At 42.4% G+C, this 17,801-nt stretch overlaps 1 protein-coding gene across 1 annotated transcript in view; it reads left to right on the top strand.

Moving 5' to 3' along the window:
- The first annotated feature begins 6,224 nt into the window (after positions 1 to 6,224).
- Positions 6,225 to 17,801, top strand: part of TPO (thyroid peroxidase) — a 99,866-nt gene continuing 88,289 nt past the window's right edge. Inside the window, exons 1-5 of the mRNA XM_061626059.1 lie at positions 6,225 to 6,266; positions 7,253 to 7,346; positions 9,223 to 9,307; positions 14,599 to 14,768; positions 15,766 to 15,898. Coding sequence (XP_061482043.1) covers positions 6,225 to 6,266; positions 7,253 to 7,346; positions 9,223 to 9,307; positions 14,599 to 14,768; positions 15,766 to 15,898 — 524 coding nt within the window. The remainder of the gene's footprint in view (positions 6,267 to 7,252; positions 7,347 to 9,222; positions 9,308 to 14,598; positions 14,769 to 15,765; positions 15,899 to 17,801) is intronic.

Raw genomic sequence — 17,801 nt, 5'->3', positions numbered from 1 at the left:
TCATGGTTGCCTAACTCTCAGCACCCTTAACAGAATACAGTTCCCAGGATTCTTTGAGGGAAGCCATGACTGTGTAAAGTGGGATGATACTGCTTTAAATGTGTAGTTCCACATACATTGATACACTTCTCATCAGGTAATGGATGAATCACCCCAGATGCAGAGGTCTTTGGGACAAGCCCTTTTATTCTTACTGGAGGGGATGCTTGGAAAGAGTAGAGCACTGACCCTTTTTATATTATTTTCCCTCTCTCAGAGCCCTGACTTTGTGGGTGAAGGGGGTAGAAGCAGAGCTTGGAAAAGTTACTTTTTTGAGCTACAGCTCCCATCAGCCCAATCCAGTGGCCATGCTGGCTAGGGCTGATGGGAGTTGTAGTTCAAAAAAGTAACTTTTCCAAGCTCTGGGTAGAAGGCAGCTGTGGTGAGGTCAGAGAGTATCAACAGGGACCTCAGTTGGGGAGAGGAGGATAGAGTCATAAGGGGTGGGGAGGCACAGGCACTCTGTGTTTCAAGACTTGTAGGAAACCTGCAACTGGCACAGCTGTAGAATGAAAATGTAACCTCAAGACCAAGAGCATGATCAGAATTTTGAATTTGTTCTGCAGCCTGTTTACTGGGCCATTGATTTCAGCCGAGGGATCTCATGTTGTTTGACCTGAAAAATGAACCAGCGTATATCCCAGTGAACCCTTTCCTGCTATGATTTCCCCACACCTTAGGTGGGCCAACTGGCTGATAGTTGGAGGGCATCACTCCAGGTTACAGCAGCAAGGAATATGTATGGGCTCAGCTCAAATTCCCGACAGGTAATGTTCTCCTCATCCTCCCCAACAGAATCCCACTTGGTGGTTTTAAAAAAATTAGCAATTGAGGAAATTAAACTTCAGTAATAGGATGGTAACATGATCCTTTGTCCATCAATTAACTACTTTGGACACCCGCTAGAAACACAAATCACAACTGTTGACTAGTGCATCCTCAATGAGGATTCATGTTTTGGAAATGGAATCGTGTTTTGAAGCTACTGCCACAGTTCTGCCCCCTGCTCCAGCTTTTGCGAGGAATTTTCAAGTGAATATGATGCAGAGTCTGTGAAATCATTTCACAAGCAACTCTGGCATTAATTGTGTCTGACCGACTCAGATTCAGCTGCGGTTGCTTTTACTGGCAAGAAGCTGCCTCTGGCTGTGAGTGAGAGTCCAATTCAGAGGCATCCTCCTGGAAATAAACCAACCCACAAGCAAACAACTCTTGGGAATCAAATGAGTATTTCGCACCTAGGCCTCTTGTAATGATGGGGAGAGGGCAGTCCATGTTTTATATGTGTCCCAGTTCACTAGGATCTGGTGGAGCTCCACTTGAGATCTTACACAAAACTCTGGAGCCCACGCCCTGAGGTAGCTGGGGACATAGATTTCTGGTGGTCTTTTTCTCATGTTTAATGTTTGTTTAGGTTTGTTCTAAATGAAGTGTTTGGTCACCATCCTTTGTGCAAAGAGTTAATCTTATACCTCTCAGATGTAATGGTGCTCTCAGGGCAAGACTTTGAGGTGGAAGTATACCCCCCCAGAAGACCAGAGAGGGCCCCCAAATGCAGTCAGCCTGGCTTACCACATTTTGAAGCAAGTTGAAAATGGAAATGGACTGCCTTCAAGTCGATTCCGACTTATGACGACCCTATGCATAGGGATTTCATGGTAAGCAGTATTCAGAGGGGGTTTACGATTGTCTCTCTCTGAGGCTAGTCCTCCCCAGCTGGCTAGGGCCTGCTCAGCTGGCCACAGCTGCACAAGCCAGCCCCTTCCTTGTCCGCAACTGCCAGCTGGGGGGCAACTGGGCTCCTTGGGACTATGCAGCTTGCCCACGGCTGCATAGGTGGCAGGCACGTAACCCCTGAGCCACTCACTGTGGGGGTGATCTTTAGCTGGCCCTTGATACCCAGGAGACACGTGCGGGGATTTGAACTCACAGACTCTGGACTCCCAGCCAGGCTCTCCTCCCCACTGTGCTATACCAGCTGTCACCATTTAAAGAGATTTTCCCTCACCCTGTAACACCAAAATATCCCACTGCTTACAAATGGACCTGCCCCGTAGATATGTTTATTTTCTACCTGAGGGAGGTAGAGATGTTATTCCCATCATCAATCATAAGTGAGACAGAGATGACCCCACACCTGTCATTCATATATTGGATATTGCATTTGCTTAGAGATCTACATGTGTAAAGCACACTGTATATAGACCCAAACTACTCAGTATGTACACCACAAAACTGAATATATAGTTGTGTGTTTTGGACTGATATATGTTGGGTTGTCCTCATGTAGGCCCCTACGCAAACAAAATATCTAACGCATGGATACCAGGTCGGTGTGCCAGTAGCACAGCCAATATAACCTTAACCTCCCACCAATATTTAAAAATAAACATCTACATAGGGTAAGCATATATATATATTTCAAAACAATATTAAAAACTGTTACTGGCTACTGCTAGAAAAAGCTCTGAATACGACATTTTAAGCAGTTGCATCTGGATTCCTTCTAGATACTTTTACCAGAGATCTCCACTGTACTGCTCTCTTCACTTTATCCAAATTCATATTTTCATTGAAACGAAAGAGAAATGGAAGAAAATGAAAATAATCTGAATGTAGATGGATTTAGCCACTGTGAGCTCTTTAATCTTCACCATAAGAATCAGCAAGCGTGACCACTGACCATGCTGGCAGGGGCTGATGGGAACTGGAGTCCAACAATTAGAGTTACCAGGTCTCCGGTTTTTGGCCAGTGTCTCCAGTTTCTGAGGGGCCCTCCAGCTCTCCGGCTAGCACCCCTTAATCTCCGGACTCTCAGCTTCAATTTAAAAAAAAATTAAGTTTCTAGGTGGTCTGGTTCCCAAGATACACACCAAAACGTCAGCCGCCCCTGTGATGTTTCTGTATGTTAATGTAAATGCAGGTTTATTATAGGAAATATGGTAAGTGGAGTGAGTGAGAAGGGGGAGTACATGGGCTGTATAATGCTGGATGATGATTGGCTGTGTGTTTGAATGGCTGGCGGTATAAATGAGAGGATGACAGTTGAGTGAGGGAGAGAGTTGTTGGACGGTGGGTTGGTTAAAGGTGGTGGGTGTTGAAGGTTGTTGTAGAGAGAAGGTGGCTGTTGAGAGATTGGATTAGGAGTTCTGAGGCATATATTAAGAATTAAGAACATAAGAGAATCATATATGAAACCATACGCTTGTCATCAAAATCTATAAGTGATCTTGTTCCTAGTGTTAGCAATAAATATTTTCTTGGTTTACTTCAAGCCTGATTCCTTAGCTGGAGTGTACAGACCGGGGGGGAAGGCAGGGTAACCAAGGCTGAAGAAGAAATTGTATCTAATGGTGGCAGCGGTAAAGGAGGAGATATTGTATCAGCATTCAGTACCACAGAGCAACCCAGAGCTGTGAGCTTCATAGGCAAGAGGCTTCAGGGGGGTTGGGAATTACCTAAACACACAGACACAAGGTATCAAAATAGCCAGGAAGAGACTAAAGCACAGTCTAGAGGATATACTGGATACACAGAGTGTTGGGTAGTGTGGTCTAGCAAGGGGATCTTTTGAGATCTGTGCTAGAGCAGAGAGAGGTAAAAATAAACACGACGATGCTGACTGCTGGTAGCCACAAGTGAGAGCATCACAGGTGGTGCCAGGGGAAGGACGTCACAGCCCCCCCCACGACTGTTTAATCTATTTAACTGATATGACACTGAAGTTGGTTCCTAGTTCCCATTTCCTTATTTGCTTGAAAGTTCAAAACACTAAAAAAGAAGAGTTGACAACTACAGCAACTTCAAACCAAACTTAACATGTCTCTGAACCCCAAAATATATGATGGGGTACCCTGTATGATATATCAATGTGATTGGGGGACTCTCCCCATCAAGAATAACAATACATTTATGCAATCAAAATTATCAGGCTTCTGATATTATCATAAATACATAATGATGTCATAAAATCATAAAAAATAAGTAACTAGGGGTGCCCACCCCAAAGTCTGCTCTGGGACAGGACAAATCATATACCCCAGGAAAGAGGAAGGTGTCCTCTATGAGATGCCACTGCGTCCCGCCTGGCCCAGAGCTTTTGGTGGGTGCAGGGCACGGAGGAAGGCATCTATGCAAAATCAAAATGGACAAAAACACATAGAAAAAAAATAAGTAACTGGGGGTGCCCACCCCAAAATCTGTTCTGGGACAGCACAAATCATATACCCCAGGAAAGAGGACGGTGTCCTCTACGAGATGCCACTGTGTCCCGCCTGGCCCAGAGCTTCTGCTGGGCGCAGGGCATGGAGGAGGGCATCTATGCAAAATCAAAGCAGACCAAAACATACAGGAAAAAATAAGTAACTGGGGGTGCCCACCCCCAAAATCTGCTTTGGGCTAGGACAAATCATATACCCCAGGAAAGGGGAGGGTGTCCTCTACGAGATGCCACTGCATCCCACCTGGCCAAGAGCTTCTGCTGGGCGCAGGGAAGGATGAGGGCATCTATGCAAAATCAAAGCAGACCAAAACATACAGGAAAAAATGAGTAACTGGGGGTGCCCACCCCAAAATCTGCTCTGGAACAGGACAAATCATATACCCCATGAAAGGGGAGGGTGTCCTCTATGAGATGCCAGTGCATCCCATCCAGCCCAGAGCTTCTGCTGGGCACCGGGCATGCACAGGTGCATCAATGCAAAATCAAAATGGACAAAAACACATAGAAAAAAATAAGTAACTGGGGGTACCTACCCCGAAATCTGCTCTGGGACAGCACAAATCATATGCCCCAGGAAAGGGGAGGGTGTTGTCTATGAGATGCCACTGCGTCCGACCTGGCCCAGTGCTTCTGCTGGGTGCAGGGCACAGAAGAGGGCATCTATACAAAATCAAAGCAGAAAAAGACATACAGGAAAAATAAGTAATTCGGGGTGCCCACCCCAAAATCTGCTCTAGGCCAGGACAAATCATATACCCCATGAAAAGGGAGGGTGTCCTCTATGAGATGCCACTGCATCCCGCCTGGCCCAGAGCTTCTGCTGTTGCAGGGGAAGGATGAGGGCATCTATGCAGACAGAAAGCGTAGAGAATCTTCTTACTCTTACTCATTTCTCAGACCTCTTTCTGAAGTGAAGGGTCTAATCTGTAAAGAAGTTTGGAGCAGACACATTAAAAGATAAGGGCAGGGCATTCCAGGCAGGGGGTTGCCAACCCTGTTTGGATATGGATGTCTTTGCAGAGGATCCCTAGTCAAGCGTTACAACAGCACAATCCAAACTCTATCTACTCAGAAGTAAGTCCTGTTGAGTTCTATGGGGGCTTAGTCCCTTTGTACGTGTGTGTAGAATTGCAGCCTTCAGGGGCATCCATCTTTACTCCTGAATGCTCCCATCTAACATCACCACAACACTAGGCTCCTTTCTTCCTACAGTGACCTTCTGGTGACTGGCCTGGCCTGAAGGTACTTAAACCCTTCTTGCCGAAAGCAAGTAGGCTAGATTAAATGTTCCCTACCCAGGCTCTATCTTTTAGCTAAGATGTCTACCTTAATTTCCAGTCAGATTTTTTTTTTAATTGTATGCTCCAAGCAACTGTGATTGATGCTTAATGTATCATGCTTAATGACATCACTCGGGCCCGCCCTGTGACATCACTCGGGCCCGCCCCATTACATCACTTGGGCCCACCCCTAAAATCTCAGGTTTTGGGGTGCTTCTGACCTGGCAACCCTACTACAGAGAGAGAGATGGTAGATTTAGGGTTTAGCTTTTCTCCATTCAAAATGTGATCTAAAATATTTGAAACTTCTAAACAGAAGGGAAGTTACCCATGCAGTATTAGAATGGGAGAATAAGCACATTATCAGAATACAAACCACCAAGATGAAATGTGGTAAAAAAAAATGTGGGTCAAGAACAGTGTATCAGACCACTTTCAATAAGAGCATAAGAAGAGCCCTGCTGGATCAGGCCAAACACTCGTCTAGTGCAGCATCCCGTTCTCATGGTAGCCAGTGATGCCCATAGGAAGCTTGCAAACAGGACCTGAGTGCAACAGGGGCAAAGTAAAGAGCAAGTTTATACTGAAGACTAGCAAGTTTATTCATGCATAGAGTAAGTTTATACTGAAGACTGCAGCCTTGGAAAACACTTCACTGTGGTGCTTCAGGAGAGTTAGTACCAATGATAAACAACAGAACTGAAGAAGCTCAACAGAGAAAAAAGGTCAGATTCTAAACATTTGTTTCAATTCCTCGAAGATGGTCTGCATTTTTAACTTGCAAAATGTAAAACACTTGTCTTAGGTATTTTCTGTGGACACTATTTTATGCAGGGATGTGAATAAGTTAAGATTAATGTAACTATTTCTCCAGTTAAATATGCCTATATGATTTTCCAGCAGTGGCATATAAGTAAAACCAAACTCTGAAGGTTGGTTGAGTAGCTTCTCTACTCCTGAACTGATTACCATAAAGTTGTTGATTCATAACTGAATATGAGGACTCCACTAAAAAGCACTGAGGTGATCTTAAAGTTCTGTCTGTGGTATTGGATCACTGATAGACCTTTCATACATAAAAGCCACTGCTTGATGTTGCACTCCTTAACTGAAGAGAAGACATGTATGAGCCATCCTTTACCTCTACTCCAGAGGCATGTGCCTTAAAGTTTAATTATGTAATGTAAATGATGTTCATCTATTAAAATATGAATTTCTCTCCTTATAGCTACAATGCACAACCCACTTGCTGCAGACCAGTTTCATTGACTTTAATGTGATTCTTCCTGAACTGATATCTAGTGGTGGATTCTAATCTAAAAAGTTTTCAAGTGTTTTTTAGAAGCAAATAAACTTAATGATGTAATGCTTTTAACTTTTTTGAAGTTTCATTTGAAAACAGGAAGAATCTTTTTGGAAATGGATTTTAAAAAATTGTTATGTAGCTACTCTGTGCCAGCTTACCTATGTTAATGGAAACCCAATGCAAAATACCATTTAAAAAAATCAGTTTATCTCGATTTCTTTTTATCTCAGCTTTTTACAGAAATTGAAAAGAGAATGTTAAACTTCTGATTATATGAATATTTGAAGAGATTGAAAGAGGATCACATTTTACACAAACAGAAAACAAGTTACACACATAACTATGCCACTTTTATAAACTGTAATCCTTACATTCATTCGTTGTTATGCTTTCATTATTTTTCAGATGAGAGTATTCATGTTCTTCGTAATTTTAATAACAATGGCTAGCACGGCTGTTTTCCTTGCTTTTATTCAGGAGAGCAGGATTGACTTATTCAGTAAGTAAAAAAGAAAACATTCCTGTATATTTTACAGTGTGGGGAAGCAATGTCATAAGTATTAGTTGGCATATTTACAAAAAAGTAATATCTTTTTTTTTTAAAGGAGACTCTTGGTTTATTTTATTGAGAATCTTTATATGAGTTTATTTCCTAATTTCACTTATTTTGTCCCTATGAAGTTAAAAATGCCTAGCTTTTAGTGGCTTCTTTGGGGAGGAAGGGCAGGATAGAGGGCCGGTACCAGGCATGATTGGGCCCTTGGGCACCAGCCTGCCCCAGACCTACCATGCTGTCGCCCCACACTCCCTTGATACAGGCACAGCAGGGATAAGTCCGTCCACATGCCCCATCTGCCTCTCAGGTCGTGTGAATGATGTGCACGTGTGGTGTGTATGCCTGCCATCAACCAAGATGGTGGCAGAGGCGTAAGCCCCTGAGGGAAGCCCCTGCCAACATCTTGGGTGATGGCAAGCATGCACATACAGTTCTCATGGCATTCACACTAACGGGAGAGGTAGGTGGGACATGCAGGCAGGCTTATTGAAGCCCACGCTGTCTGTATTGAGGGAGTGCCTGGGAGCAACCTGTCTGCGATAGGGTTGGGTTGCAGAACCCAACGCTGCTGCTGATCATGGAACAGGAATGCCATGCTCCCACCCTAAGATGATGCCCCTCTGGGCTGCCGGAACCCTCGGCCAGGGCCCAACTTGGCCGCCCTCTGGCGCTGGCCCTGTCAAAATATAAATTTGATAAATAAATAAATAAAAAATAATAGCATCTCATGTCATGCTATTCTTAGAATTCAGACATCATGTATTACTGTCATCTTTAAAAAGCTTAAGAGTATGGTGTCAGTCCTAATTGTGAACTGATGTTGTCCACTAGTTGGAGCAGTTAAGAGTTTTACAGAGCAATCCACCACCACCCATCTGGTGTGCTGGCTGTGTTAGCAGAAAGGCTCCTTTGCTGAAGAGGTCCCCACACCATGCACTGAAAATACAGATGGAGGGAAACTGTGGTATCTCTGCCAACAGAAATAGGGCATTTTGGAGGCAGGGAAGGGTTAGAGCAGGATCACCAAAGATCCATAGGATGCCAAGGTGGCCTAGTGAGCCTCATGGTAATGGTGATCTGGCCCATTTGTTGTGCTACCCTTGGAGCTGGCATAGCAGAAGCAATCTGTTTTTCTGGACTGGCATGAGTGGGGGGGCTGTGGATGCAGCAATTGCTCTGCCACTCTCTTAAGCCCTCTGATGTCTATGGATTGTTCTACACTACTAGAGCTAGATATTCTGCAAGACATAGGACTACTGTAGAAAATGACACTCCTGTATCTAGATTTCCCCTTGTCCTTCTAGTATCTAGTGCGACTCACCATGGGATATGGCATAATCACATTGTGAGTTTCCCAGCCCCTTTTCCGTATCATTGGCTATTACTGCTGAGGGTGGGTTATATACAATATCCTATAATGACGAGATGGGACTCCATCATCCCGAATTGTCAATGGTCAAGGATTATGGGAGATATAGTTCAACAACAGAAAGCCACAGGCTCCCCATTCTGGGGTAATGATGCTCAAGATATGTTATTCCTATTGTGGATATTGGTCACAATCCAAAACAGGTTTAGACCCATTTAAGTGGGGTTAATTCCATTATGAATTGTATTTAGTGATGTTGAACTCATGAAGGAAATCCAGAAGAGGCAGTATTTCTTGATAGTACTCTAAACAGCCTTTGTGCCATATAGCACAACTGGAGAGAGACAATATATGCTATCATCTGCCATGTTCACAGCATTCTGTAATTTTGTTAGTATTATGTCTGATTATACTCTGTATCTGTTATCTGGTATCTTTTATTCGGTACAGAAAAAACAAAAGAAAATGGAATTAAGAGAACTACGCAAGAAGCAACCTCTATGGAAGATGAGGAAACAACCCAAAGAAGAGAAAGGTAGCAGCCTCGTACTTGGCATTGCTCAAGAATTCTAAGAAAATCAGTGCAGTTTTGAAAGGTTGAATCAACCATCTTGGTTCAAATGGCATCCAGTTATATCTAGACAAAAACCTGCTCTTTGATCTCAGGACCAACGTGCATAATTTGGTTACAATATCTTAAGAGGTATCCAAATGCACAGAGAACAGACAAACATTCCAAAATATATAGTAGATATTCAGCATGAGGTAGTGATGCATCTTTTTATCTCAGCTTTTGGATGAGGTGAGGAAATGTAACCTGTTGCTGGTTGTGTGTTTCACTTGCAAAATAGTATAAATTGTGTTGAAATTGGGTTGTATGGAATGCTAGTCCTACCCAGAGTAGGACCATTGAAGTTAATAAGCATGACTAACTTAGATCTATTAATTTCAATGGGTCTACTCTGAGTAGGATCAGAGCTGGCTGGGGCTTATGGGAGTTGTAGTTTAAAAAAGTAACTTTTCCGAGCTCTGAGTAGGATATAGTTAAATACAAACCATTTTTAAAGGGTTGTTTTAGGTTTACAATTGTTTGATGGGTGTTGACCTGTTTGGTTTTATGCTGGTTTTGTAACTGGCCCTAAGATCTGTATGATGAAGAGCAGGTTTATACACTGAAATAAATAACGCCAAGTGATCGCTTGCATACTTACACAATTCTTCTGCTTGTGTTCACTTTATTGGAGCTTTACATGCCCAGTGATCTCTTGCAGAACTCCCCTGCCTGCATTCACTGTATTGGTGCTTTAAGTTTCTAGTGATCATTTGCAGGTGCCTCTTTGCAGAATTTCCTGCCTGCATTCACCTTATCAAGGCAGGACCAACTCTGATTTTTTAAAAAACAAAACCCTCTTTCTGCACATAATAATCACCTGAACTCCTTCTGTACGTCATAATGCACATGGGAGTTTGGATTAGGATAATAGGCTTACAGGTTGAAGCACCGATTCCATCCAGATCACACAGGGACAAAAATCATGGTAAAAAATGAGCAATTTCTAATTGATGGCAAGAAATCCTGTTAACTATTGTAGCTGTTCTCCTGACTTTATAACTAAAGCTTGAAGCAAAACAAGGCACAAGTTTGTTACATGCATAACTTACAGCAAACCATTAAATTGTGCAGTGATTAGAGTTCCAGACTCCAGTGGAGGAAGCACAGGTATGAACCACTACAAAGCCTTAAGTCTCACTGGATGACCTTGGACCAGTCTCTGTCTCTTATCCCACTCTACCCTACAGTGTTGTTGTGAGAATAACATAGGTGAGAACCATATATGCAAACTGACATCCCTGGAAGAAAGGTGGGGTATAAATGTAATATTTAAATACAGAATAGAAGATCATATGTACCAAAGATGTAACTACCTTCATTCATAGCTTTTTAGCACCAAGTGTATCCTTGTCCTGATAACTAACTTCATCCTTTGTAAATGGCTTCACCTCTCAGACTGATTATTTTGTTCACTTTGAACTTTGCACTGTATTAATTAATCTACAACTTTTATAACCTGAGAATATCTTTCAAATTCTTGGCAACATGTGGGGAGACCATCCAATCAGTGTTAATTCATGCTCTGAAGATGTTTCCTTTACCAAAGTTTAACAATCCTTGATTTGAAGAATCAGTGGGGCATTGGGACCAAGAACTTAGTCCATTCCAAATGCTGAAGGGGAAAAAACAAACAAGGACGGGAAAAGTGCATTATTATTCCAGATTTGATCTTTGGAAAGTAACAGCATGCACTGCACTTTGAAAATCCAAATGTTTAGCTCACAAATAATTGAAGAAAGAGGCAGTACAATACAAATGAGTTTCAGTGCTGCCCTTGAGAATGAAAAAGCACTCCTGGGTTGAAGAGGCAGTTTCTCATCCAGTTTCGGATTGGGAAACTCTTAATCATTCCATATATAGGACTTCAGGGTTATGTTTGCTGATTTAATGAACTAAGTTTTGGAAGCACTTGCGCTGAGTGAACAAAACTAGATTTCATCTGTGACCTCAATTTGAACTTGAATGATGATACTAACGGAGAAATGTATTTCTTTTCTAGTTTTTCTTCCCCAGAGATTGCCTTATTTTTACCCCTTTTTTGATACACCCAACTGTAGTACTTCTGTAATAGTAGCACACTGCATTTATTTCCTACACTTAACATTAATTGCAGTTAAGGGATGAAATAAAACACAGAGACATCAGCTTGGGTTGAATAAGGACCACTTTATTAAATTACAGCAAGAAAAAACCCAATTTAAAGTGACCTGGAGAGGGAAGCCTAGGTGCAGGAACTGTCTATGAGCAAGTAGCTTGCCAAACAGCTCTCGGGCGACCAGCCCCTGTTGGGGTAAGGGCAAGCCCATCTGCTTACCCCTTACCCTGACCACACCTTGTAGGTGAGTAGGGGGGCCTTCCCACGTCATCCCCACCCGGGGCCAAATAACCCCTTGGTAGATGAGATGAGTTGGCCCCAAAGGCAGCCCATATCCTGTCCTCGAGCCGCATAGCCGTGACAGACAGGCCTCCGGAACCTCCAATCACCTCCAAAGGTGCCTAAGGGGGCCACCTAGCTGTCCTTAACTATTCCCTTCCCGCACCTTTCCGCTACCAGTGATATAACGAACTGCCCTGAGAGGGCATTAACCTTTCGTAATGTCAAGTAGCCAATTAGCCAAAACCCCCTATTAATAACAACGCCCCATAACCTGATTCCCTCCTCCTCCCATAGTGTGGAGCAGGCAAAAAACCTGCCCGCCAACAAGGGTGGGCAGGATAAAAATTTCTACTTGGCCCCGAAGCAACCCCTAGGCACACCATAAAAGAGGGAGGGCAGGGTGGGCGTCGCAGCTGCAAGAGGAAGGTAGGAGGGGTGGCTGGGCTTAAATAAGCACAGCAGCTCTGCCCCTAAGGTCTGCTGCATCGCGCTCGCATCATATTCGCGACGTGCGACTTTGCCTTCATTCAAGATGGAGGCAGCAGCTTCGTCCCAACCTGCAATTGTGCCCAGCCTGCCAGCTACGCAGCAAGCAGGGCGTTATTACTGCCCATATTTACAAATATAATAATCCTCTAAAAATATTCAGGTTCAGTGTCTAGCATACTCAGACTGTTCTCAGACCTAATTAAAGAAAAAAAATTACTCAGGTTTTGCTTTTATTCCAAATGATAGATTTGATTTTTTAAAAACCTTGGAAGTGGTGTGATTTTTACTCTAGATATAAGGCTGTATGCAAAGGTACATTTCTTTCTTGGATCTGGAGAAGTGCATGTGTGTGGGTGGGGAGGTGATTTTCACAGATTCACCCATGCCACTTCCCATACTTTGGGGGATGATCCCCCAACCTTCTGCAAAAGATCTGAAAGAGAAAGGGTGATGAGATGACCTACATTTCCGCTCATGGAACTCTGGATCTACACCAACGTTTCCATCTAAATTTAGCTGTGGCTGTAATGGACCTATTGAAATCAACAGAACAAGTGAGCTTTGATTAAAGCCCTATTCTGCCTCTTTTTTTAAAAGTGTGTGGGCTAAAAATAGAGAGGGAGAGAAGTACACATACAAGCCCACACTCAAAATCTCTCTGTGTGTTGACTTCCCTTCAGACTTCCTTGCATTGAGAGGGATGGTCTGAAGGGAGATTCTAACTACACTTATTAAATCTTGTTAAAGTAACATTCCTGATAATGGGGCTATTCTAAGCGCATTCACTTAGACTCTCCTTTCAAACCAGACCAATTAATACCAGGTTGGGGGAAACTGGAGATGGGGCCTGCATGTGCATCCCTGACACTTCCACACTTTTAGCCCACATGCTTTCAGAATACCTGAATAGCAGGTATAGCATTTCAGTAGGACTTAGTCATTACTAACTTTAGTCAGACTGGAACCAATGCATATAGTAGTCTCGTGAGATGTATGTCAATTTTTTTCCATTGTCATAGTATTAAATAGTGTACTGTGTAATGGCAGTACAACTTTCAGAAAGTTCAAGTAATTCTGCAACATCTTCTCCAGATGCTGCTGCCCCTGCAGATGCCTTCACCCACTCTAATGCTGGATCTCTTCGTATCCTCATAAGGATACAAAAGCGACCATATAATATTCAAAGAAACAGAAAATCAACCTATATGCGCCAAAGAAGAAACTCCTAATTATAAATGTCACTAAATGTCAACAGTGACTCTAGAGTCACCACGATGGGAAGGAAGGAATGGGGGAAAAAGAAGAAATGAATGAACTAGATCTGTTCTGCTTCATACTTGATAAAATAGCTTTGCTTCAGGCTATCTCTGAGGAGCATACTCCTCTGTGTGTATTAGGAACTTCCAAACGCTGGGTTGTATCCAACTGACACTCAGAGTAGACCCATTGAAACGAATGGACCTAAGGTAGTCATACCTATTTAATTTTTATGAATAGCACCACCAGTCCATCCTTATTAAAGATTGCTTTGCTTCTGTGGTGTAGTTGACACAACTTCAGAAAAGAATGTTCCTGTCAGCAGAAGTGATGCCAGAAATCATGGACAGGAGAGATACGAGTCAAACTATAGGAGATATGATATTGGCTGGGCTGCGTGTATCTGGCACACCACACCATCCATCATTAGTCAGAAAACACATGTGCAGGCACAAAACTATCTTCTTTTTCAGCATCTTCTGTAATTGCTTGCAGTTAGATCTGCAATCTCCAGAGAACCTTTAACATTGGGTAAAGTTAGCAGATTTGGCACCAAATACAGCAAAGGTCAGAGCTTGGAAAAGTTACTTTTTTGAACTACAACTCCCATCAGCCCAATCCAGTGGCCATGCTGCCTGGGGCTGATGGGAGTTGTAGTTCAAAAAAGTAACTTTTCCAAGCTCTGAAAGGTTTCTTTGTGAGTTATAGAGCTTTGGGTGACTGCATATCTAAATGTTGTGTACTTTTTAAAAAAACCACTATACCATGAGCAACTTCTGTGATAGAAGCACAAACTGAAGTAGAGACTGACCTATTGAAACTGAAAGGCCAGGAATATGCCTGAACAAGGGAACAATTATTTTTTAAAACAATTATTGAAGAGAAGCTGATAAACAATAACTCTCGGTCACGTGATGGAGGAACAAGCAGACTCCATCCTTTCTGTTTTATTTGGACTATAATCACACTTGTCCAGAGTTGGCAAAGAAAATCAATGTTGTCTTGTGTATCCTTTCCCCCACATAAATCTTAAACAGAGATGACAGTGTAATTAAAAGGTTTTTATCACTAGCATCTCTCTTTTTTGTAGGCTTCTCCAACAACCTGATCTAATGGCTCCGGCACAGTATCTGGCATTTTCCAAATATGCAGATCAAGAAACCCAAGTTGTCTCTCAGGCAGCCGAAAGCATGGAAGCTTCAATACAGGATATGAAAGAAAAACTTCACCAGAAGCATAAACGAGCGTTGCTTCCAAGTGGTAAATGCAAGCAGACGCTAGCAAGGATTCCCTCTCGGGGCTTAAGGGTTGTGCCTTAAAGCAGTATTGACTTTATTCTATTCTTACTTTCCTGCAAGTAGGACTTAAGTTCACATCTAGATCTTAGGGCCCTAGCACACACTTGAACAGTTAAAAAAAGGCCTCTGTGCTTCAGCGGGAGAAATTCAGATTCTCCAAATAACAAACACTTTTATCCATGTCTGTGACCGTGGACTTAAGAATGCTTTGATTCTATTGTTAGGTTTGAGTATACAGTTTATTAATGTGTTGCTCAGTGTTCATAGCCATACATACATTTTTCAAAAAAGCAAAAACCACTTGACTTCACTTTGTATTTCTAAACATTTCCAGGAAAATCCATGCAAATAGGCAACTGGCATTCAAACCAGCAAAAGCTGCTTTTATAAACAATGCATGCATGAGTAGTTTGAATTGTGATATACCAATAGTTGCAACAACAGCACATGAATTAAAATGTATTGAGCTCCTCTTCTTTCTATTCTTTTTCTTTAAAAAAAAAACAATGAATTGAATGTAAATTATTTAGGGGGGAAATGTTCTCCATAGGCAAAGGGTACGTGCACAGAAGGGACTTGGCATGGGGTTCAGTTGAGTCCTCTCTGGCCCCACAGACCTTGTGTGCATGCACTGTAGCATACTAAACACTATTTTCAATGGAACGTTGTACACATCTTCCATATATTCATTTTGTCATCCCTGTCCTGTGCACAATGAATCCCACCACTTTGGCGAAGGGAACAGTGTCCTTTGCTACAGCACTCTCTTCTTGTTGTTGCCACCAGTTTCCATATCATTGAAAGTTTGAAGCATAAAACTTTAAACTGATTATAGTTAACCAGTTTCAGAAAGAAAGAAAGAAAAGTACAGCAGCAAACCACAGAGAAACGACGGTCTACTCAACTCTGTGATGGGTCTCACTAGTCAAATGTAGTGACACCATGTTTTTTATTTCCAGATGCGTTACCCGCTGATGTTTTCATGATGATTTCCAATGTATCTGGATGCCTGCCTTACATCCTGCCACCAAAATGCCCAAACAATTGCATGACCAGAAAATATAGACCTATCACCGGAACTTGCAACAACAGGTACATCTTGTACAGCAACACATGCAGTTGTATTGATTCTCCCACTTGGAGTGAGAAACTCCCTGTTTCCAGGCGGGCCTCCTTTGTTTTTACTTTGGCTTCCCTACTATGCGGCGTTTCACTTTGTTTCACACTGAAACCCTCAGGGTTTGCTTCATTTGAGAATCCTTAGAGAATCCTTAGAACTTTTACAGGCTCATTTGAAGAATGTAGCTGTGGCAGTTACTTGCTCTTAAGGGGGAAACGTCTGGCATTTTGCAAACTGTGGCGGCATATCTACTGAATGCATGGTGGCATTTAAACCCTGACCCATCTTTGAGGGGCCTCAGTAAGTGCCTTAATATTACATCTACACCTAACCTGTTGATTTGGTATTAAGATATAGTTAGATTAAGCAACCTTGCACATAAAATTACGTTTAGGTTTAATTGTACATTTGCATTCAGGCTATGAACTGGAGGCTTAGATGAACAGAGGTTTCCCTTTGGCAGATGGCAGACTATGTCACCAGATTGTACTGCACACTTCAGTCCAGAGATTTATGTCCCATCATGTCCATGGACACAGCACTCTTGTGCATGTTGCTAGAGGTGTGGGTCTCCCTGTTTGTTTCAATGGAAGAAGCAAATCTAGATATACACCAAAGGTGATTGCAGTTCTGTTTGCCTGTGGAGATTAATGGAGCCCCCCCCTTTTTTTTAAAAAGGAAGCCACTGAAAGGCTTCTTACCCCAGTAACATTGCAGTGATCTGCTAAAATATTAAAGCAATCAGGAAGAAAATAACTGGTTAAGCTGTTAAATTAACATATCATTACTTTTAATTGAGTGAAATAGCACTATGTGCAGTATTTTATGCCATTTCAATAAAGACGAATCAACTGTAACTAATTTGAATGCTTTATTAAGGCGTACGTCAACCTTCAAATGTGAATTATCGCAGTTAATTAAATGTATTACTGTCCCACATTGCTTTGCAAATTGAGCTCTTTTGTAAACTGAAGATCAATGAAGTATTAATAAAATAATTGTTCCCTATTAAGTGTCCCCACAGAAATTTAAGGGTATGACTAACATCCTGCAGATCATCTCTCTCTCTCTCTCTCTCTCTCTCTCTCTCTCTCTCTCTCTCTCTCTCTCTCTCTCTCTGTGTGTGTGTGTGTGTGATTAATTGCACCTCCCAGGGATTCATATATAGATATAATAGTCTTATAAGCCCCAGCCAGCATGACTGACAATAAGGGTTTGTGGGAGTTGTAGTCCAAAACATCTTAAGGGCAACAGTCTAGGAAAAGATGTTTTAGAGACCAAGAGGATTGGTTGGGGTTTTGTGCTTCCACATTCAGCCTTCTGCATGAGGACAGAATGGGTCAAAGCTAGGCTTGGAGAGCTCTGACAATAGCAGTGACTTTACCATACCATACTGATACCATGGAATTGAGTGTGGACATGTATAAAATTACCATACATTCTGTGTCAGGGGTGAAGAACCTGTGGCCCTCCAGATGTTGCTGGACTCCAGCTCATTCCTAACCATTGGCCATAATGGCTGAGGCTATGGGAGCTAGAGTCCAGCAACATCTGGGGAACCATATGTTTTCCACCGCTGTTCTTTCCGAAAGCTTCTCAACTACTTCAATCTCTTTTCTTCCTTGTTCCTGATGATCACATGAGTTTAGATGCATTTCCTTGAGATCTTCATTTGACTTAGTTTTCTCTCTTGCTATATAGCTATATTTCAAGAAGTCAAAATCATATGAGTTGGGTCCACAGCCTAGAATCCAGAGAGCCATTACTTTAGGAGCGTTCAAGTGCTTCAGCATGCCAAGCAAAATATTTGACCTCTTTTACCCCAGCCCCATTTAGCAGTAGATCCTTATGCAATATTGTAAATTCCTTTGGAAA

Source organism: Rhineura floridana, chromosome 4, assembly GCF_030035675.1.
Source record: "Rhineura floridana isolate rRhiFlo1 chromosome 4, rRhiFlo1.hap2, whole genome shotgun sequence".
NCBI classification, from domain to species: domain Eukaryota; kingdom Metazoa; phylum Chordata; class Lepidosauria; order Squamata; family Rhineuridae; genus Rhineura; species Rhineura floridana.
The sequence above is the reverse complement of the archived record's forward strand: the minus strand, read 5'-3'. Positions and strand labels throughout refer to the sequence as shown.